Source organism: Rhamphochromis longiceps, linkage group LG14 (genome assembly GCF_057381845.1).
Source record: "Rhamphochromis longiceps isolate RC_006_pf linkage group LG14, R_longiceps_female_GT1.1, whole genome shotgun sequence".
NCBI lineage: Eukaryota > Metazoa > Chordata > Actinopteri > Cichliformes > Cichlidae > Rhamphochromis > Rhamphochromis longiceps.
Genome location: NC_140570.1, coordinates 15,972,636 through 15,996,496, shown reverse-complemented (window position 1 = coordinate 15,996,496; position 23,861 = coordinate 15,972,636). Strand labels below are relative to the sequence as shown.

The following is a 23,861-nucleotide window of genomic DNA, read 5'->3' as shown; positions in this document are numbered from 1 at the left end:
AACAAGCCCAAATCATCATCCCTCCACCTCTTAACAGTTGGTGTGAGGCCATCCCTGCTGATGCATCCAACTCTGCGGTGGTTGGATGCATCAGCAGGGATGATGAGACAGAGTACCGGGCTGTGGTCGACTCCTTTGTCACGTGGTGTGAGCAGAATCATCTGCAGCTCAACGTGGCAAAGACCAAGGAACTGATCGTGGACTTCAGGAAGACCAGGAAACACTTGACCCCTGTTTCAATTCAGGGGGTCAGTGTTGACATTGTGGAGGACTATAAATACCTTGGAGTACACATTGACAATAAACTGGACTGGGCTAAAAACACCACAGCACTTTACAGGAAGGGCCAGAGTCGTCTCTATTTTTTGAGGCGACTGAGGTCCTTCAACATCTGCCAGAAAATGCTGAGGATTTTCTATGAGTCTGTTGTGGCCAGTGCGATCCTCTATGCTGTTGCATGCTGGGGGAGCAGGCTGAGGGTCGCAGATGCCAACAGACTTAATAAACTGATCCGTAAGGCCAGCAATGTTGTGGGGATGGAGCTGGACTCCCTCAAGGTGGTGTCGGAGAGGCGGATGCTGTCCAAGATAAAGACAATGTTGGATAACACCTCCCACCCACTCCATGACATGTTGGTCAGTCACAGGAGCTCGTTCAGTGAGAGACTGAGATTACCGAAAAGCACCACTGAACGACACAGGAAATCATTCCTGCCTGTGGCCATCTCCCTGTACAACGCATCCACTTAACACACTGTTTGCTGCTACAACTACACATGTTTCTTTTCCAAATATTTATTTATAAGTGACTTATGTATGTATGTATGTATATATATGTATATATTGTACTATTCTTAGTTAGCGTATTGTCTGTCTTGTCTTAATGTTGGTTTAAAATGGAGCACTGTAACAAAAAATAATTTCCCCCAGGGATCAATAAAGTATTCTGATTCTGATTCTGATATTTTATGAACACCTTTGTGAACTTTAACATTTAACTTGCTAACTGAGGTCTGTAGAGTCTGCAGTGTAGCTCTTTGTTTTTGCAATTTCTATGAGCATTCCAGGGTCTGATCTTGGGGAGAATTCGCTGTGGTGTTCACAACTAAGAAGATTGCAGGATTATGTTAACAAACACCCGAATACACCAGAGCAACAAATTACCAAAACCTCTGCTTCTACAGAGGTCCTCACACTTGCTTCTATGTACCCTCTTTATTCCTGTGCAAGAATTAAGGTTGTACTTAATGTTTCACACAACCTTATAGAGCTCAGTGAAAGCTCTCTTTATCACATGCTCAAATGTTATTCTCAAAGTAAATTAGTGTGTATTAGTGTGTATTTATTATGGAAATAATGTAAATGATGAATTATATATATATATATATATATATATATATATATATATATATATATATATATATATATATATATATATATACGGACAGACAGATGGACAAAATGGTGGTGGCTAACCAACCGGACATAGTGGTGGTAGACAAACAGAAGAAGACGGGCGTAGTGATCGTTGTAGCGGTTCCGAATGACAGCAATATCAGGAAGAAGGAGCACGAGAAGCTGGAGAAATACCAAGGGCTCAGAGAAGAGCTCGAGAAGATGTGGAGGGTGAAAGTAACAGTGGTCCCCGTGGTAATCGGAGCACTAGGTGCGGTGACTCCCAAACTAGGCGAGTGGCTCCAGCAGATCCCGGGAACAACATCGGAGATCTCTGTCCAGAAGAGCGCAGTCCTGGGAACAGCTAAGATACTGCGCAGGACCCTCAAGCTCCCAGGCCTCTGGTAGAGGACCCGAGTTTGAAGGATAAACCGCCCGCAGGGTGTTTGTTTATTTTATATATATATATATATATATATATATATATATATATATATATATATATATATATATATATAATATAAAAAACCACCATCTATTTTGCAAGGAGTTGTAATAAATAATATTATTAAAAATAAAATAAATAATACTAAAGGTTTGCTTGCCTGCAGTCATACTTTAACATAATTTTTCAAAATACACACAACCAGTGAAAATATATTGTTTCAAATGTCCTGTTTCACCCCTTAAATGTTTATTACTTTACTTTTTTCTCCTTTCCTCTGTCATGCTCTGGAAAGGAGGAGTTGAATAAAATGAGTCTGAAATAAAATAACCAGTGCCATGTACTACCATGGATTGTGGGTCTTGTGTTAAAATTGGGGAAAGGTCACTGGGTTCTTAAAACAAATGGGTTAGTTCACTTGTGAAGCAAGAATCTCCACAGTAATCCCTGTGAACGATAGATGTCTAAATGTGTCATTGCAATCATAAAACCACTAAAATATCACAAATAAATGTGAACACCAAATTTCATGGTCATTACTTCTAGATAGTGAAAGTACTCTCGAACTAATAGATCGTCAAATGGGTAAAAGCAATTACTTAACCTTTGAGACTTGACCAAAATAATCTGTTTTGTACACTGTTGTACTCTCAAGCATACCAGCTTTGTCTGCAAGTTTATTTCATCTTGTTTACATCATGTAGCAATTTATTTGGAGCTTTCTGACATGGGAGCTGACAGCATGCCATCCAAATATCTGTTGCCTCGCTGTAACATGTCATCATGAAGATGAAAGCTCTAGGGATACAATCTTATCCCTCATAAGCCTGAAAAAAGCTTGGAGAGAGTACATTGACATGTACAGAGAAAGCAGGAATTATTTAGGAGAGAGGACAGACATCGGTGAAGACAAAATCTGAAGGAGGGATCAGAGTATCTGTGCATCCACAACTTTGAACTGCTGACAGATAGAGTAAAAATACATTTTTGATACAGTGGTTAAAGCAGATTGTGATCAATAACAGGACCTGCAGTTCACAGTCTGAATGTGTTAGCTATCTTTAGTCTCCCCATACATGATTTAACCCATTAAAATCATATTCTAAACTCATCCTTAGTTTGATATCAGACAAAAAATGATAGATTGTCAATTTATTTGCATAATATATGCTATATACAGGGTGTATCAAAAAGAATCATCTGGTTTCAAAGTGGTTTAATCTCGCAGTTGTTAACGATTGACATGGGTAGAAAGAGGAGATTCATGAGTTTCAGTGGTTCCTGGTAGTTTCAGTGACAGTAGACACGCCCCAAGAACTATAGGATTAGTTTGACTCTCGGTATGGACATTAAGTACTTATGATCAGAGCAGAGCAGGCTGTACCTGCTGCGGAGACTCAGGTCGTTTGGAGTGGAGGGCCCACTCCTGAAGAAATTCTATGACTCTGTTGTGGCTTCTGCTATCTTTTATGGCGTGGTCTGCTGGGGCGGCAGCATCTCTGCTGGGGACAGGAAGAGACTGAACAGGGTGATCCGAAGGGCCAGCTCTGTTCTAGGATGCCCTCTGGACCCAGTGGAGGTGGTGAGTGACAGGAGAACGGCGGCTAAGCTGTCATCCCTGTTGGACAACATCTCCCACCCCATGCAGCAGACTGTGACAGCACTGAGCAGCTCCTTCAGTGGGAGACTGCGGCACCCACGGTGTGGGACGGAGAGATTTCGCAGGTCTTTCCTCCCCACTGCTGTCAGACTCCATAATAAAGACTTTAACTGATCAAGCACACACATCCATACATATGCAATAATACTAAGTGCAATAATCCTTTCTGTCATCGTTGTATTTTTACTCAGTTGTATATAGTATTTGTATTTGTATTCTATTTTTATCTTATTGTATATTTATTTTATTTTATTCTACTGTATATAGTATTTTATTTTATTCTATTCTGTACAGTTGTGTACTGTATTTATTCTTATTGTATTCTAATTTTTGCCTCATAACTTTTGCACTGTCCACTTCCTGCTGTGACAAAACAAATTTCCCACGTGTGGGACTAATAAAGGTTATCTTATCTTATCTTATCAAAAGTTTTGTATGTAAATTTTATATTCAACCATATATTTTGAAATTTACGCCATCTTACATGTCCATTACTTTAAAAAGTGTAGTGTGAAGTAAAAACGACTTGTAGACTTATAAAACTTGACTTACAAAGCAAGAGGAAGCCAGTTCACCTTCACTTAAGAGAAGGACAGCCATCCATTTTCTTAATTGTTTATTCAATTCAGGGATGTGAAGGGGCAAACCCAGCTGTAACAGGGCAACTTTCTCCCATATCTGATATAATAATGATATACCTAAAGGGCAATTAAATAATGTGATCCTGCAGAATTTACTGTCCATTTAGTGTGAAAGTGATCAGTGATGCAGCTAGTTGTATCAACTGTTGTTACGTCCTTTGCTTTAAAATAAAAATTGTGGATTTTCTTCTTTTCTTTTAGACATGCCACCAAAGTGGTTTGGTTGTGCTTTCGTGCTGCTATCAATTAGATTCAAAGCACAATCAATTCTTCTGGTCACGTCTTTGTTTTTTAAGTTAGTGTTAATACTCTAAATAGATAACCACTTGTTTCAAATGAAGACTCAGCTATAGAGAGGTGCGGGTGTGAAAATGTTTTTCTAAATAGTTGCACTTCATTTAGTATTTTTAACACCTTGTTTGTTTTTGCCCTCAGATGGAGCGCACTGAGACGGTGTGCTGCTACTGCGGCGTAAGCTACCTCATCTTCCACGAGTTTCAGCAGCTCCGCACCGAGCTGACTCAGTTAGAAGCTGAGCTCCAGGACCTGAGAGAGACTGCCCAAAAAGAGAAGGCCCAGCGTGAAGCACTGGAGCTGGGCCGGTTGGAGTGGGAGAGGGCACTTCGGCTGGAGATGCAGAGACAAGCAGAAATCAGAGAGAGAAACACACGAGAAGAGCTAGAAGAGAGGAACCAAAATGCAGTGAGAGCTCTGAGAGATGAGTTTGAAGCAGAATCTGAGAGTACAAGGAAAGAGGTGGAAGAGGAGCGTCGGAAAATATATAACGAAAAAGAGAGTCGAGTTAGAGGAGAGCTGGAGAGGAGGAGCGACGAGAGAGAGAAAGTTCTGTGTGACGCACTTCAAAAGGCCAATAAAAATTCAGATGAGCTGAGAAAAGAACTCCAACAGCTGGAAGAGAGGTGAGGTTTGGAGGTGTCTGTACTTCCCATCACTGGTGTGAAATGATCGCCGTTGCCAGGTTTCGTGTGGGCAATTATCCCGTGAGTCATGTTATTCACACAAAAACACAAAAACTCGACTCTCAGGCACATCAGCTACCCCGCAGGCCCACATGAATATGTACATCTTGAAATATAGTTTGCTCTGTAATTATAACTTCTGCAGTCATCTTCCACACCGTCATCATAGCCCAGTGCCTGTTTTGGGCGCTGTTACAATGTGAGGATAATGAGCCAAAAGGAAAGTGAGCTTTTTTTAAAAAAACTTGTGTTAAGTAAAAACATACCGCCTTTCACTTTGGATCAGCAAAGATGCAAGGGAGGGCAGAGGCTATTTCTGGATCAGGATGTGTGGAGGTGTTTGTTGGACAAAAGATATCCCTGCAGGTTTTGGAGCTTTGCAGTGTTGCTGCTTGACTGACAGCTTTTATCTAATTACCCTGTGAGCACTGATGAAATTTCTCCTTTTTTCTGTAGTAGAAGAAAAGCAGTTTGCTCTAAAGCATGCTCTACCAGTGCAAAATGCTTACAGGTGGCTGCCCAAGACCCTCAGTTTTAAAGAGGAAAGATGATATTCAGTACTCACTGTCATGCGTTGGCACTGAACACTCACACGGAAGGAAGTTGATAGACAGCTTTTTCCATTAAAACCAGCTTTCTCGGCCCATCATTTATTGCTGTGCCTCTACCCGCCTACACATGTACTGTATCAGCTGCATGCAACAGGCTCCGGCATGTTTCCAGAGGGCTGTTGACAGCTATTCTGGGAAATGTAAGTGCACACCAGTAGTGGAGTTGCTTATGCTGCTCATAAAATGTATAGCAGAGGGATCATAGTTTGCAATTATTATAAACACATACTGTATATTAGTTTTAGCTAATATTAATCCCTAGTGCGTATGTGTGTGTGTGTGTCTGTGCTGCAGAATCATGAAGACGATGGTAAATTTGCTGTTGCCATTTAATTTTTTTTCCCACTTAGTATGCTCAAGTTCAGGAAAAGTTGACATCATGGAGTTAGGGAAAGTCGGTTTTTGTGTGTGTTTGCACTTATCCGTAATATGGTGCACACACACACACACTCACTCACACACAAACAAACAAACAGGTGGTTAAGACTCCTGCTGGCTTACTTACATCAGCCTTCACATCTTTGGTAATCAAATAGCAGGCGTCCGCGAACAAACAACCATCAAAGGCTTGCTTACGTTGCTGCGTTTATGGGGAATATGTAGGAAATGCATTTAATGTTGTGACTCATGAGAAAGCTACGAACAGCCCAAACTATTAGAAGTCTGTGCTGTTATAAAACAAAACAAAAAAAATTACACAGTTCTAAAGCAACTCGCCCTGTAAGTGACTGACACACACACCTGCACGTACACCTTGCAAACCACAAATTACCGGTTTACACCATTAAATTTGAGAGGATATTGTGGATCAACAGATTTAAAGGGTCGTTCATTAAAACACACGCTGACAATAAAAAAATTCTACATTAGCTCATTTGGAAGCCATTCAAATAAAGGCCCTCCCAGGAGTTTTCCCTTGATTGACATTTTTCTCTTTGTTGGCCTGTTTGGATGAGACATCTTGTACCTATTACTCCAGCATGAGTTTTGATGACTTCATGTAGTTCTTGGTAATAATGCTGTAGCGTTTCTCCACCAACCTTCTGCATGATCAGATGCAGAAAGTGGAAATGTGTGGTTGTTCTGCAAGAGCCTCTTTCGAGCCAAGATCTACTTTTAAAGTCTCCCAGTATCTGTCAGCCCAAACCACTTTTTTCATGTGTACACAACACACAAGATAGTTCTTTAAATGAGAAAAGTGGAAACCTGTTTATCTCCTAGTCAGTAGGAGCTGACTGGAAGCCTTGGGCAAGCCATGAGGTGGCTTGGTCACAAGGTCACACACAGCACAAATAGGATGATCTATATTACTACAGTCACACCAGAGGAAATAGTGAGACAGCAGCCTGACGAAAGTCATTGTGACTGTGCGCAATGAATTTGCAAATTTGCTGCATTTGAAATGCTTGCATCAAAGGCGGGGGCAAGATTTGCGACCACTTTCAGTTAGTTGCCGTATTTAAAGTTAATCTGTCAAGATGGTGAAGTTGGCAATTACATGTAATCTGTGATAATACCCAGTTAACTGTGATAAATCCATGAAAGTTGCAAATCTGTTGCCGTCTACAACAGATTTGTAGATGGAAAGTCTGTAACATTAAACAGAAGTTTAAAATTGACTATATACATTCATTGTTCAGCCAGAATCTCATAGACCTGAAACAGAAAGTCCTCCACGAATAGTTGCTGCAGGACGGCAATTTAGGGCTGACTCCGACTGATTGCAGTGTCTCAGCTGTCTGTCAACAATCACCTTGAAAAGTTTCAATCGCAGGACCAATTGGACACAGCTACATGTGATCATTTGCAGAATAGAAAAAAAATGAGTACCATCACCTGGCAACCAAAGGTTTATCCTAGTAACAAGGAGGTTATCATGCTGTTTTTGCTGTAGTGTGACTGAACCACAAAGTGGTGTCAAGTTTATTTTCTGAAGGGGGATGGTTTTGTTCCTGAACTCTCCATTCAAAAAGGTGTTGCCCTAGATTTGATGGTATTGTCCTTTAGCAGCGTAAGAATATCTGTGTCAGCAGCAGAGATGACAAAATGGAAAAGTGATATTACTTTGGAAGCAATGCAACCTACAGTTTCACCAAATGACAAACAAACACACCTAGCTGGTCACAGTGTTGGATGAAAAGTCAGTAAAGCACTTATCAGATTCTGACTAAATGATGTCAGAGCTCTGCCTGCATGTGAAGAAAGTTTCTGAGATCACACCGTTCCAGCCTTCTTGACATCAGATGTAGCTTGCTTTTAAGCTTGTTGACTAAACCAATCACTGTGATTACATATTTATCATTGCCTTGCAGCTCTAAATTAAACTCCTTGAGCAGGTCATTGAGATCTGTCAGGAACACTAAATCCAAAAGCTACTGCTGAATATTCTACGTTTGGAAAGCTTCAGAAGCTTTAGGATTTCAGGCAGTAATTTGGTGAATCTTGCCAGAAATTTAACTCTGCTTAGCCGCGTAATGCCTGTGTGCTGCAAAATAACCTTCTCTGGATGGCTCCTGGCCTGAATGGAATACATAATCTTTGCTACAACATCCATCATCTCTGTCATATTTAAAATGTTTACCCTAAAGTCTTTACTTGTGAATTATACAATGATAATTAGGGAAGTCTGGAAAACATTCACTTTGTTTATACAAAGAATTGAACCCACCAGTGCAACATGGCATCACTGATGGAGATTAGCTTAAACTGAAGAGAAAAACCACTCGGTGGATTTCTCCTCAGCATCCTTTGCCTTTCCCTCATTTGTTTGTAATACTTTCTCAAGATGGTTGTATGTCTTTGGAACCACGATTTCCCTTTTGTTGTCAAACTAACAGAAGAGCATGTTTATTCTACATTCTTTTAAACAGCTTTAACATCCTTGAAAGCCTTTTTGTCCGTTTGAAAAAATGTGACTGATGCAATAAAATGTCATCATGTCAGCCTGACCCTTGGCAGTGGGTCAGGTAAAAACTGAGTGTTGCTTACGAAGCTTTCCATTCCTATACTTTTGGAGTGCATAGAGTTGTTTTGCACTTTTTAGAAATGCCAAACCTACTTTCCTTCCATTGCTATGCCAAGCTGGCATTGCATATAAAACATATGAGCTTTGAAAGTTTTACATTTATTTTTTTGGATTCCATATTTGTTTGCCTACTTAGTTACCTAAATAGTTGACTGTGGACATCAATCAACCTGTCAAATTTAACACCGTGAATGAACTAAAGTGTACACACAGAAAACCACTAATAACTTTTTATCTTGTAGCTCTGGGTGGAGTACACTGTTCATGAAATCTGAGAATCAATACCGTGTTTTTTGGACTATATGGTGCACTAGCCTCGTGGAGTAATCTGGGTCCATCCGCTTCAGGTCCCAAAGTCACTGCGACATCACTGAGAGTTAAAAACTGTCTAAATTATTTCATCTTTAACAAAATGATCAGCGTTGCTTTACCATGTGTAACAATTAAGTTTAACATCCAGGCATCCATGAAAACAGAATTTATTAAATTTCACAGAGTTAGAAGTTAGCAGGAAGTTAGCTCGCTAGTTTCCACCTAAACATGATATAGCATGTTCTGACTGAGAGATTTCTGAAACAAATTAAAATATACAGCTCTGCTATGACTTCCAACATAAATGAAGGCAGAAAACTAAACAGCAGTGACGTTTGTATGTTGTTATTTGTGTGATAGACTGGTGAGCCAATCCCCAATCTGGTGTAAAGCTGATTATCTCTCTCTCTCATACGGCGTCTCTTCATGGAGCCAAAAACACATGTACACAACACACACAAACAAAAGCACACACAGTCGGAGTCTAAGGGCCAAGGGCAGGTCAGGACGTCAAAGTTCAGACAGAGGTAATGACTCAGTGAGAGGCCAGCATGGGCCGACAGCAATGGAGTCTCTTTCTTTTTATACAGATATGAATGAATGTTTCATGCCAGGAGGGTACTGCCTCTGTTTTAATACTGTTTTTCTTCTTGAGCCAGAACATAGACACGATCAGACCTCCCTGAACTGGCCTTCCTACTCCCACATACACACAAACTGAAACCAAACCCTCACACAGGTTTTTCTTTGCTTCTTTTGATAATCTGTTAGCTGTCTGACCTTGTGTTGATCTGACAGGATAGGAGATTTCTGTGTGTGTGTGTGTGTGTGTGTGTGTGTGTGTGTGTGTGTGTGTGTGTGTGTGTGTGTGTGTGTGTGTGTGTGTGTGTGTGTGTGTGTGCACATTCAGTGGGAGAACCTGACTGGTAACGTTACAAAAATAACCAAAAAAGAAACCCCACCCCTTTACACAAGCTAAACCTAACCGAAAATGTCACCTGTCTGACCTCGAGTGTTTTTTGACGACACGTGTGTTTGAATGCGTGCGTGTGTCTGTGTAACAAGCGTGTGACAGAAAAAAGAAAGGTGAGAAAAACCGTCATGTGCGCAGTGCAATTAAACCTGGTTTTAAAATGTCACCTGCTACGCAAGTTCAAGCACAAACAAGCTGGAGATGTTTTGGTGTTGATGAGTAAAGATTAAAAAGATAGAAAGGGAAAGAGATAAGTGCCGTTTTTAGTTCATATTAGAAACCAGAAAAGCACGTCATATCCAGCTTTCGCCCAACGATGTCTCACATCATCTGTGGACTTCTACTTTTCATGTTCCTACAATCTACTTCTATCATTCAGATGAAGCCTGCAGCATTTTTATCGCTTGTCCTTGGGATCACATGCTGAGGCAATGTTCCACATTTTTATTGGCTCTAGTTTAAAAAAATAAACACATTTCGGTCTCACAATAAAAAGTAGCTCAAAGAGATCTACAGATGCATCACCAACAAAACCCAAAGCTGATTACAGTCAAAAGCCTTAAAAACAAACTTCAGCTTCTGTTACGTGCGATGTGCTTACTTAGTGACTGAGTTGGGGAAACTGCTACCGTGCATCGTTTGTGTTAGTCTTTATTTAGTTTAGTTGTGCTTGCCACACAAGCATACTCTTTGCCCCACATTTAGTGTGTTAAAGCTCACCTTAAGCACCTTATTTCAGTTGTAAGGTTTTTATCAGGACATGATAATGAAAAGATCATCTGGAACTACAATCTCAGATGATCAACAACAAGTGAGATTTATTAGTTTTAATTAATCGGCCCCAAAATGCAGAATCAATGGAGTCAGTCGGTTACCTTTAGCAGCAATAACGACGTAATTCTTTTCTGTGTGACTCAATCAGTGTCTTACATTGTTGTGGTGAGTGTTTTGTTTCGGACAGCTTTTCTTCATTGAAATTTTGTTAATGCGGTGCTCTGCTGGGTTGCTGGAAACCCTTCCACAAAAGCTATACTGGTCTTTTTCCAGTTGTACCTTCAAGAACTTTAACATTTAGCGTGATAGCTGAGCATTGTAGAGTCTGAGATGTAGCTCTTGGGTTGTTGCAGTTTCTCTGAGCATTGCACGGTTTGACTTTGAGATGAGTTTGCTGGGACCTCAATTCCTGGTAACTGTCTAGAGTGTTTTCCACTTGTGGATAATCTCTCACTGTAGAACGATTTATACTTCCATATGTTTGGAAATGGTCTTGTAACACTTTCCAGATTGTTAGGCAAAACGTCTGCTTTCATAGAGGTGCTCACAAATGCTGATGATTAGTTAATCAAGTTACATTTGATTAACATCGCTTTGCTATTAATTCTTGTGGAAGCGTTTCTTTTTAAGAGTTATTAACAACCAGTTGATTTTTCACTATGTCCTGATATGTAGAGCCTTAGAATTGAGTGTTTACTTTCTCTAATTCAGATTACAAACAGCTGATTGCAACTTTATTAATGTTCAAAATTGAACCTTTAAGGGCAGTCTTATAGTCCAGAACACGTCCTTGATAGTCAGGAATGCTGAGCGGGCAGTCAAGGAGGCTATGTACGTGAAAAGACAATGACCATCTCTGAATCGAGGAGGGAGGCTAAGGGTACATCTTACACCATCTTACAATGCTATGATTGCAGCCATAATGATCAAGAAACTGACATTAAGTCATTATGCAATCAATGTACTGTTTATAAGATTGGGGAAACCTGCAGTCAGCTGAGAATGACGAAGTCACTTGGATGAGTGACAAAACGTTTCTCCCACGGAAAATGCTACGTCGAGATGAACAGAAGCTTTTCCTTAACTGGATGACTGAGCATGCATCAAGACTTATAGTTGTTACATATGATTTCTAAAGCAGATGCAAACCTTTTTATGTAACAAAGTTAATTCTTGTTGAAGTTTAGATTAAAATCACCATCTGGTGCCTGACTTCTGCGCAAAGCAACTGCAATTCTACAAAAGAAACATTTACACTCTGTGATTGTTTGCCTAAAGAAAATCTAGCATTTTCAAGTCTGTTTGTACAGGGGGTTATGAAGAGAGGTTGGACCCAGTCAGGTGGTACACTAGTTTGTGTCACTTTGCTGATCTGAAAGAGTTAAGAGAACATAAGGGAACTGAAAAGTTCATCGCTATATTTGAGGCAAAAATAGATTTGAGGATGGCTCATACAAAGGGGTTCCCTTTGTATGAGTCACTGATGAATAGGTATGGACGGACAAAGGTTACTTCACTGAAGACAGGTTGATATTGCTTGTGTGCGAGCATTGAAAGGACTGTCTGGGGTTTTTTATGCTCTGCTTGCTTCTTCCTGGCTGACTTTTCTCATTCTTGATTCAAATACAGTGTTTTGATGTGAGTCTGTGTATACAGGGAGTGCAGAATTATTAGGCAAGTTGTATTTTTGAGGAATAATTTTATTATTGAACAACAACCATGTTCTCAATGAACCCAAAAAACTCATTAATATCAAAGCTCAATGTTTTTGGAAGTAGTTTTTAGTTTGTTTTTAGTTTTAGCTATTTTAGGGGGATATCTGTGTGTGCAGGTGACTATTACTGTGCATAATTATTAGAAAAATTAACAAAAAACAAATATATACCCATTTCAATTATTTATTTTTACCAGTGACACCAATATAACATCTCCACATTCACAAATATACATTTCTGACATTCAAAAACAAAACAAAAACAAATCAGCGACCAATATAGCCACCTTTCTTTGCAAGGACACTCAAAAGCCTGCCATCCATGGATTCTGTCAGTGTTTTGATCTGTTCACCATCAACATTGCGTGCAGCAGCAACCACAGCCTCCCAGACACTGTTCAGAGAGGTGTACTGTTTTCCCTCCTTGTAAATCTCACATTTGATGATGGACCACAGGTTCTCAATGGGGTTCGGATCAGGTGAACAAGGTGGCCATGTCATTAGTTTTTCTTCTTTTATACCCTTTCTTGCCAGCCACGCTGTGGAGTACTTGGACGCGTGTGATGGAGCATTGTCCTGCATGAAAATCATGTTTTTCTTGAAGGATGCAGACTTCTTCCTGTACCACTGCTTGAAGAAGGTGTCTTCCAGAAACTGGCAGTAGGACTGGGAGTTGAGCTTGACTCCATCCTCAACCCGAAAAGGCCCCACAAGCTCATCTTTGATGATACCAGCCCAAACCAGTACTCCACCTCCACCTTGCTGGCGTCTGAGTCGAACTGGAGCTCTCTGCCCTTTACCAATCCAGCCACGGGCCCATCCATCTGGCCCATCAAGACTCACTCTCATTTCATCAGTCCATAAAACCTTAGAAAAATCAGTCTTGAGATATTTCTTGGCCCAGTCTTGACGTTTCAGCTTGTGTGTCTTGTTCAGTGGTGGTCGTCTTTCAGCCTTTCTTACCTTGGCCATGTCTCTGAGTATTGCACACCTTGTGCTTTTGGGCACTCCAGTGATGTTGCAGCTCTGAAATATGGCCAAACTGGTGGCAAGTGGCATCTTGGCAGCTGCACGCTTGACTTTTCTCAGTTCATGGGCAGTTATTTTGCGCCTTGGTTTTTCCACATGCTTCTTGCGACCCTGTTGACTATTTTGAATGAAACGCTTGATTGTTCGATGATCACGCTTCAGAAGCTTTGCAATTTTGAGACTGCTGCATCCCTCTGCAAGATATCTCACTATTTTTGACTTTTCTGAGCCTGTCAAGTCCTTCTTTTGACCCATTTTGCCAAAGGAAAGGACGTTGCCTAATAATTATGCACACCTGATATAGGGTGTTGATGTCATTAGACCACACCCCTTCTCATTACAGAGATGCACATCACCTAATATGCTTAATTGGTAGTAGGCTTTCGAGCCTATACAGCTTGGAGTAAGACAACATGCATGAAGAGGATGATGTGGACAAAATACTCATTTGCCTAATAATTCTGCACTCCCTGTATGTCAGTGCCCAACTGCGTGTACAATGTATTTACCTTCCCCTGAGCCTGCGTGTATGCGGACAAGCCTGCATATACTTGTATGTACCTGCAATTGAGAGAATAATTACACTTCCACTCAGTAACAAAAATTAGACTTGGCAGTTATGAAGAATGAATCAAAAACATGTGGGAGACGTGCACGCACACACATATTCTGTCTCACACATACACTCACTCTCTCCTCTCTCACACTCACTCACTCACTCACACACACACACACACACACACACACAAACACACACACACATATATATACACACACACACACACACACACACACACACACACACACACACACACACACATATATATATATATATATATATATATATATATATATATATATAGATATATACACACACACACACACACTCCTGGGGCTGGATTACAATAATGATAAGACGACTTGCAGGTGGCAGAATGGGAGTGAAGGGGAGACAAATGATGGATGGCAAATAAAAAAGGAATCCATTTGTAACGAGGAAGTATTTTGTGGTAAATTAGTTATGTGCTCACTCATGTGGTTTTATTTCAATTCCTTGTTTCCAGTGGCAACCACAGAAACAATACACAAATCCACCGTTTGCCCACACATATGTGTTAGGTAATATGCCGAGCCGTAATGTACAGAGTCGAGAAGCGCTCGCAGCCAGCATGTGAGGTATTAGCAGCGATCCAAGCTGAGGTTCACATTACCACATCAAACAGTCTCTCTGTGTCTCTGCTTTGTCTGTGCTGTGTACATATTAGTTACACATTAGAGCTCTCAACTTTAGAGGACCTTTGTGCGGCTCTAACGTGGGCTTCAATTTATTGTGGGGCTCATGACAACACGATAAACAAAAAACAACTATATTACTGTGCGTTTCCTTGTGTCTGCGGCGCAGCCTCCTTCGCACAGACACACAATATGACAAGTTTATCTGGTAATCAACAAATCCTTGTTGAAGCAGTAGCATAGCAACACACACACACAAGTGAAACAAAGGGATGCTGTTTTGTAGAACTGAAATATACAAGCTGGAAAAACAAATGCATTTTCATTTCCTATGAGTTAATTCTATTAGCTTCAAAATGATGTACTTGATTTGTGATTTCTACTTGTGTGTTTGTGCGTGTGTGAGAGACTGTGTGTGTGACTCAATGTGTGAGTGCATATGAGAGTGTTTTGATGATAGCAATCACTGTTATGGCGTCCCTGACATGGTTACCAGATAAACGGAAAGCAAAATATATACGGACAGGTGTTCACACACATACATACACACAGCCTTTTCCAGTAAGGGATTATGGTTAGCTGATAAAGTATTGATAGAAGCTGATTGACAGACCTTATTAAAGAGCTGTTAGTTATTACTGAAGCATTTACCTGGCTGCTGACAGGACACTGTTGTGTTTTTTAGCTTTAAAAACGTGGAAAAGCTGAAAATGAATTGCGTGTGTGACTTTGTGTGTGTTACACTCCTTTTTTGCTCAAAGTAAAATGGCTTTGTGCTTTGAATGTCCTGCCATGCTGTTGATCAAAACAGTCTTTCAACTCACAAAAACACACAGTCACACACACACACAGACATGCAAACGCACACAGTGGGTGAACAGATGACACTTTGATATGGGAAAGCTTTTATGTCACTTTCAGTGACGACAGAAAATACCACTTACGCAGATAAAGTAAATATGAGACCAAATCCACTCTGACATGCACTCATTTCACCTCGGCCGCTGTCAAAAGGCCTGCAGCCCTAAGTTCTGGAAAATTCATTTGAAAATTATGGCTCTAATCTGATTAACTCTTGTGGTTAAACAGGGGATCACACCAGATTATTTTGTCTTTTTTTATTCCGTTGTGAGGACATCAGTGATGATTAGCTTGAAAACAAAGGTTGAGCTTGTAGAAAAAGGACAGCAGATAAAACAGCAAATGTAATAATCACACAATTCACCCGTCAAACAAAAGAGGCAGTGAAAAATGATAAAGTCTGGCCAAAGGTCATAGATATCGCAATTACACGTTTCACTGAAATCAGGGTTGAAAAGACAAAGTGACTGTGAACATTTTGTACAGTCAGCCGCTGAAAATAAGCCTGCTGGATTATAAGTTTAGCTTTGTGATGCTGCCCTTCAAACAAACCTCCAAAAACACAGAGGAGCGCAAACTTGTAAACTGTCTGACACATACACGCCCCAAAACGGAAAACATTTGATTTGGTTGGACACGGTAACGCTGCGGCTGAGATCAGCATTGTTGATGTGTGTGGCTGACTGACTGTGTTTGGCGTGTCCTGTGAGTGTGCGTGACACGTCTCGATGATGCGCTTGATTTAGTCTGCCGGTTTGGGGTACTCTAATCCGCCACGCACTCGCTGGTACTACCTAGTTATTCCACTGACAGCTACTGCCTTGGGAACAGGAGCTGGAGCTCACGCATGCAAAGCACTCACAAATTTGTACACACAGGCAAAATTGGGACACACACACACTTCTTGAGGCACCGTTCATTCTGATCTCGCTTTGGGACTACTGGAGACAGATGGGTGAACAGTGGGAGTCTGGGCTGCCATCACTCCAAGAGCAAAGGCACGCAGGCATAAATACACACATTTTATATAGAAAGGATCACAGACTTGGTCAGAAAGTGGCACACATACAAACAGACGGGCTAAAATGCTCAAGGAAACGACTAACTCACACAATCTCACATACACACGCAACACGCTGGCTAAGCCACAGTCACATGCATACTTATTTACTTGTAAACACTGTCTCAGAATTAAACACTGCTTCTTCTTCTTCAAACACACACACACACACACACACACACACACACACACACACACACACACACACACGGGAAGAAACATGCATAGCTTCATCTATTCTCACACATCGAGAGAACAGTTAGCTTTTATTTGAAGAATTTTAAGCAGATATGTTACACAAGAGAACCAGAGCTGGTTTAATTGTGCGAGCAAAACATGAGCTTTCAGTTAGGTGATAACTGATTGCCTTTTTGATCAGAATCAGAATCGGCTTTATTGGCCAAGCAAGAGTGTATACAAGGAATTGGGCTCTGATTTTGTTGAGCTAAACACAATAAACAAACGTTCTCGTGTGTTTGCTGTCACAGGGGTGTTATCCTGGGCCAATCTGTACAATATGTACAGCACATCGGTACAAGCACATGTAGGGCTAACAATTCAATTACTTACAGAGTTTGATATATTTCAGATCAGTCTCCACCACAGATATCAGACAGTCCACATACAGCATACCTCATAACATATAGACATTTTAATAAGGAGAGATCATTATCCTTTTTCTTTTTTCTTCTTCTATGTGTTACTCCATTTCACCACTTAGAGAATCATGAGTATTGACGTGTCTTTCTCATCTAGTTCACCTCATAAAGAAAATTTTCCCACCAAAGCACAAAAGCATGGAAGAGGATTAGGGCCTATTATTACTGTATTATGCATTACTCACTATAAGTGTATAATTCAAAGGTTGTCCAAATAAATTGGGTGGGGTTCACCTTTCATGATGCACTGCTCAAAGTTTGACCCTGCGTGCCTGTATATTATCAATAGCACTCACTCTTTCCCATTACCACACCCATAGCTTGGTAATAAACAATAAAGCAAGTAAAGGTCATTATATTACTGTAAAAGACATACTGGGCAGTATGTAGTTGCTTACTTTTACTTCTAATAGCGGTAAATGTCCCCTAAACAAAGATAATGTTGATGTATAAATTCATCTCTTCCCAGAGATTTTCTTTGCACAGGGTCTCTAAACAGCTTATTTCACCTTTGTTTCTAGAGTAGAAAAATCCCCTGCCGAGTTCATAACATGTCACTCAAATTGCACTTCTTGATTAAGCTTCATGATTATTGTCTGTCTGGTTTTGTCTAGTCTGCCATGCATAACTCTGAGTGCTTATTATGTTTATTCTTCCTGCTCTCAGTGGTTATTTGCGGTGTTTTAGGAAAGAACAGGATGTTTTGTTCCTGCTTCCTAACTGTCCAGGTCACATAGTCTCACTCATTATGGGTCTCTGATTGGGGTTGATTACAGAAACATGTCAGATTTGATTGCTTCTGTCTGGGAAATGTACGATGAGAGACGTGTTCAGGAGTAGTCGAGAACATATCATAACCTTTAGCTTCCTCGTGTCTTTTTTTTTTTAACCAAACTGTGGAAGCATTACTGATAACAGAGCAGATTTTTTTTGATGTTGTTGTTTTTTTTTACTTTTTTAATGTGTAAATACAAAGTTGTTCAAGTGCAGCCATTGTTAGACGTGTAAAACTATTCATTCCACTCAGCACAGCGCGTTCACTGAGTACCTGCTTCAGCTAAAGAACGGGTATCCACATATGCACATACTTTGGCAAGTTCTTGCAAATGTTACGTTTACACATTTCATCTTACACTTTGATAGATATCTATGCATGTGTATAGGCATGCATTATAAGTGAAGGTATAAGCGGCGCCCTGCAGCAAATGCTTTTAACCAGAGGTGGGACCAAGTCATTGTTTTGCAAGTCTCAAGTAAGTCTCAAGTCTTTATCCTCAAGTCTCAAGTCAAGTCTCAAGTAATGTCAGGCAAGTCAGAGTCGAGTCTCAAGTCACTGGTGTAAAAGTCCAAGTAAAGTCACAAGTCTGAAATTTTGAATTTCAAGTCCTTTCGAGTCTTTAAAAAACCCCCGAAAAAAAGCATGTTGCAGTTATGCTAAATGTAAATATTAGACCATGTAATTTTTAAATCTGTGTTTTTCTCAACACATGACAAAATAGTGAACTTAGAAAATATACACAAATTGTGAAATTGCACCTCTTTAAAATGCAGCTCAATTAAACCTAGCTCCAAGAATAATTTTCACCGACAGTTCTGAGATAAGCTGCATGTTATTCTTGGATGCGGTTGTAGGACTGGCTTTAAAATCGCATGACAAAAATATCATACATATTAAAAAAAACTGCATCACCAACGTAGCCTGGACAACATTTGCTAGTTAGATGAAGTCAGCTATCTCATCGTAGCATATTTATATGCATATTTATAATTATACGCTTCTTGGAGTGAGTGCATACACTCATGAAGTTTAGTAACTTCCGGTCACTGCAACAAGCCCAGGTACAGTTTACCGACGGATGGGTGCAGGACCTTGAAATGCACCGTGTAGAAAGTAAAGACCATCGTACATATCATAAGTTTACCAGTCTCACAAATCGTCGTCATAAATACACATTCGTTAACCGTTTATTAATAGGACCTTTGAGCTCAACGGTAATTAATTAGTAGTGGAAATAATTTCTGGTAGCATCACAGAAATGTAGCAGTGACAATAATACTGTATGCTGTAATCGTACTGGGCAATTAGTGATACAAAACAACTGTTTTATCCTGTGAATAAAAGTATATGTTTTTGTCAATGTACCATAATAACAGAAGCGAAACGCAATATTGTGTCAGGACAATTCACTATTTATGCACAATAAATAAAGGAGCATAGCGCGACAATTTCTGTTCAGCGCCAGACTTGCTTGTAACCTATATCACTAAGAAAAATGACGTATTAACTACAACAGCAGACTGACCTTTGTGGAAATGCTTGGAGCAGACTAACCTGTGAGCTGGAGTGTTCTAGGACATTATATTTGATCTTTGAATGGCTGCAATCCAGTCGCCTCTTTGTTACTTCGGAAACATGGCTTGAACAATTTCTCTTCAACGACGTAATCCGATAACAACCGATCTCTTTACCCGTCGGCTTCCCGTGGCTGTCATGCGACCGGCTATTGCAGTTAATAATACAACAGCTTCTTGACATTTTTGTGTTTCTTTTTATCGCTGTATAACTGATTTTAATTGAAAGCCTGCCTGCGCTAGTACCGCTTGCCACGAGTTCCCAGAATCCTTTGCGGTTCTACCCGTGAATGACGTCACATTTTCAATCTCTATATAATATGCATGTTAAATTTTATATTTGGGGTAAAATATAAAGTCTTTTCAAGTAAACCGGTTCAAGTCCAATTCAAGTCCCAAGTCATTGGTGTAAAAGTCCAAGTCAAGTCACAAGTCTTAGAACATTTTTTCAAGTCAAGTCTAAAGTCATAAAATTAATGACTCGAGTCTGACTCGAGTCCAAGTCATGTGACTCGAGTCCACACCTCTGCTTTTAACCTTGGCTAATATCTGTCTGCAGCAGCTTATTGGCAGTAAAATGTGTTAGCATTTTACCTTAATACTGTGAAATAGAAGACTTTACATAATGTAAAATGACAGGGACATATTTTTGATCAGTAAACAATCAGCCTCTTACTCAGTAAAATAAACAAGTCCCAACAGCTGGGTTACACCTCACAGGACTGTTGCTAATAATCCAAAAATTATTAGATGTCAGCTTACAAACTTGTGCGTGACAGCTCACCTGTAGAAAAGTACACAATGTCATCTACTCTCATATCCTGATTGATCCCATCTCCATGTCATCAGTAAATTATAGTTGTAAGCCATTAATGAAGTGGCTCTTCTCACTTTAAAAGGAGATGGATGCTGCCTTTGTTTGACGCTGTTACTGTCTATCACAGCCGTTCATCCATCCATTCTCACAGGCCACACTGGGAGCGTTGCCACGGCTAAAATAGAGACACAGACAACCACAAACTCACATCCTAGCACAGGCCAGCTCCACCTACAGAGACACAGGACACTGACCAAGAGATAAACCAAAGCTGCTGGAAGTTTATGCATGAAAGGCACTTGTAGTTAGTCATTTTTAAAGAATTCTTGGGAGGTAATTAGATGAATCACCATGATCACACCAAAAACACACCTGGAGCTGTGGCTAGAAGTTCCTCATGGGATAATATTTCATCTAATCCAACTGTCCCTTGGTCGTATTTCTGTATATGATATGGCCTACTTTCACTTCACTGTTAATGGCTCTGTCACAGTTTGAGTAAAAGTAGGACAGGAACCTGCTTGTGAGTACCTGCGACTTTTTGCTGCTGGAGACTGATTGCAAGTAGTTGCAGATTGAGGTTGCAACACCCTCAACCTCTGGACAACCACTTTTGATTGCAAGGTTATTGCACAGGTTGTCTGGTGGGAGGCAATTGGTCTGCTTACTATTGTGACACACAATAGTATACCTACAAAGGCAGATTTCTAACACATCAGATTGCACTCAGTTTGAGCCAGTTTGTACCACTGAGCACAATTCATGTGCAGTTCCTCTTTTTAATAAGGTACTTGATTCAACTAGATGACAACTGGTTGTGTTTTGTTTATATTTTTATATAAAATGAAGGTTGCCAATCGCCTATAACATTTTGCAGTTAAATCATTATCCTGCAGCAACTTTTGTTACTATTGTGAAGGAATTTTTGTTTAAGTCTATGAGGCTCTGAGCGTAAGAAGATAGTCTGAGTTTCAGTTCACATGTGAATTTCTGTGTGTTAACACCAACAGAATTGCAATTTTTTTAACTTATCTCAGTTAACCATGAATCATCAACAAGTTACATATAATTGCGAACTTGACCCCATGCAGTTACAAACTGATAGCAGACTGCCATTTTATTGTAATTTTATTGCGATCTTGGTGCACAGTCTTTTTGAAGACAGCAATAATACACCAATAAGTTCATTGCACATAGTCACAATAATTGTTGCCATCGATCACTACTTGAATGGGAACATTTTTCAGGGAAGTCTCATTAAAATGACAGATTTTCTGTAATTCTGTACTTTTTTCCTCTACAGACTGGCAATAACAGCTGCCAAGAAAGAGGAGGCAGAGCAGATACTTGGGAAAGAGAAGCAGCAAGTTGAAATTCACAGGTAAATTTATGACCAGGAAAAAGTAAAATGGCATGCGCATGGGGGAATACAGTTATGTGTTAAGGATTTTGTAAAGAAGCCAAAAACAGCTTGAAAGTTTCATTTTCACCCTGTTGGCGTGCGCCACCCAGCTTGGCTGTTTAGTTCTGGACAAATTTCATGACAGGGAAGTCCAGGGTAGATGGGAAACAACTGTGTGAGATGATAGCAGGAGGACAATAAAATAGAGAGTGGGAAAACAGAAGAGAGAAGGTTAATTCAGTTGACCCAGTGGTTAATTCCAGGAAATAGAAAAAGAGGATGGAAAAGACATGAGCAGCTAATACCAGGACAGAAGCAGATGAAAGAGGTGAAGAGGTAGAGAGTAGGAGAAAGGATATGAGAAATACCGAAAGCTGCTAAATGAGTAAACCAGTATGGGGAACGAACATGTGCAGTCTCTTTCTCTGAGTCTCAAGTTTTCCACTGTTTTAGGACTTATCACCAATGACAGATCTGGCTCATATCTGTTCCTCCATTCGGTCCTGTCAGCTTCGTGATTTATGTCATCTGACATTATAAAACTGGCTCTCGTGACAAGCAGTGCCCGTACTCCCCTCACCCTGCACGCACACATGCACACTCTGAGGCACTGCCGACCAGCTCAAGGTCTGCCCTCTCGTCCCGTCTTGTCTCGTTTCGTCAGAGACTCTGTTCATTTTTTTTATCACCTTAAACCACAAACCCCAAATAAGCAAAAACAACCACTCAGCCCCGCAGAGCTCTCAAAAACAGTCCCATCATATTGCTCGTAAAACCCAGCCATGCTCATAATGTTAGCTTGTTACTGTGTATGTCTACCTGTGTGCGCCTCCATGTGTGTTCCTGTGTCTGGATTGTGTGCTTCCACATCTATGAGTATGCAGGAAAATAGGAAACTGTCCGGCGTCCTCTCACCCACAAAAGTGGGCTCGGAATAACAGAATGTTCTATTCCATTGCTCTAGTTTTCCATGCTTTACATTGGTCTGTGTGTCTGCCTGAGTTTGTGTGCGCATGTGTGTGTTTGTATCCGAATGCAGATGTGAGTGAGGGCTAGTGAGCTTTCATGTTTCTCAAAGTGCTTTTCGTCTGAACATATTTCTTTAAGAGTGAGAGAGATTTTGGTGAGGAAGAAGGCAGAACACCAAAAAACACTTTGTTTTTTTGTGGTTTTTATCCTCAGTCGCCTGCTGTCATTTATTTAGCTTCTGATTTTTGAAACTTTTACATTTCTCCATTATTTTCCTACTAATTTATTACCTGTCCTACATTGCCTACATCTGTAGTGACAAAGCGAGACCAAAGAATTTAAGCAATGTTCAGTCCATGAGTCAAAATTTAGGAGAAATCTATTTGCACTCTGCCTCGATTTCCTCCTTTCTGTATATATTGTCTGCATCTCCTTCTATTCTTTGTCGTGTCCTCACTTGTTATGGGTGTAGCTTCTGTCTTTCTAGTTTCCAGACAGACTGCCAGCCCTGTTATACTTTTGCTTTTGTTTTCATGATATTTTACCAGCAAAAAAGCTGCAATTCTAAGTTTATCTCTGTCTGCTGAATCCTGCACTCTGGGTCCACTTTCTGCCTGTCACACGCTCCATTTCACATGACACTTTAAGATAAACGTAGCTCTTTTTTTCACACAAATTATTGTTTTATCCTATCAAATTAAGAATGCCCACATGTGCTGCCTAGCTCTTAGTGGGAGCTAGGCAGCACCAGCCAGGTTAACATTTGGTGTGAGCTTTACTGACCTCTCAAAGTTCCTCGTAAAGTGTTGGTAAGTGTCGTTAGCAGTGTGCCAACTAGAGGGGGTGAAAATGGTACTATTGTTATTGATACTGCTGCAATTGAGTGTCTTGACTTGTATAATAGCAATTTTTAGTATTGATTAGTATCTTTTTTTTTTTTTATCCCTACC

The 23,861-nt window shown here is 40.3% G+C and overlaps 1 protein-coding gene across 1 annotated transcript in view; it reads left to right on the top strand.

Moving 5' to 3' along the window:
* The window catches only part of lekr1 (Leucine-, glutamate- and lysine-rich protein 1), a 104,618-nt gene that overhangs the window by 33,680 nt on the left and 47,077 nt on the right, over positions 1-23,861 (top strand). The window contains exons 3-4 of the mRNA XM_085380715.1: positions 4,576-5,060; positions 21,844-21,921. Of these exons, the coding sequence (XP_085236841.1) occupies positions 4,576-5,060; positions 21,844-21,921 (563 nt within the window). The remainder of the gene's footprint in view (positions 1-4,575; positions 5,061-21,843; positions 21,922-23,861) is intronic.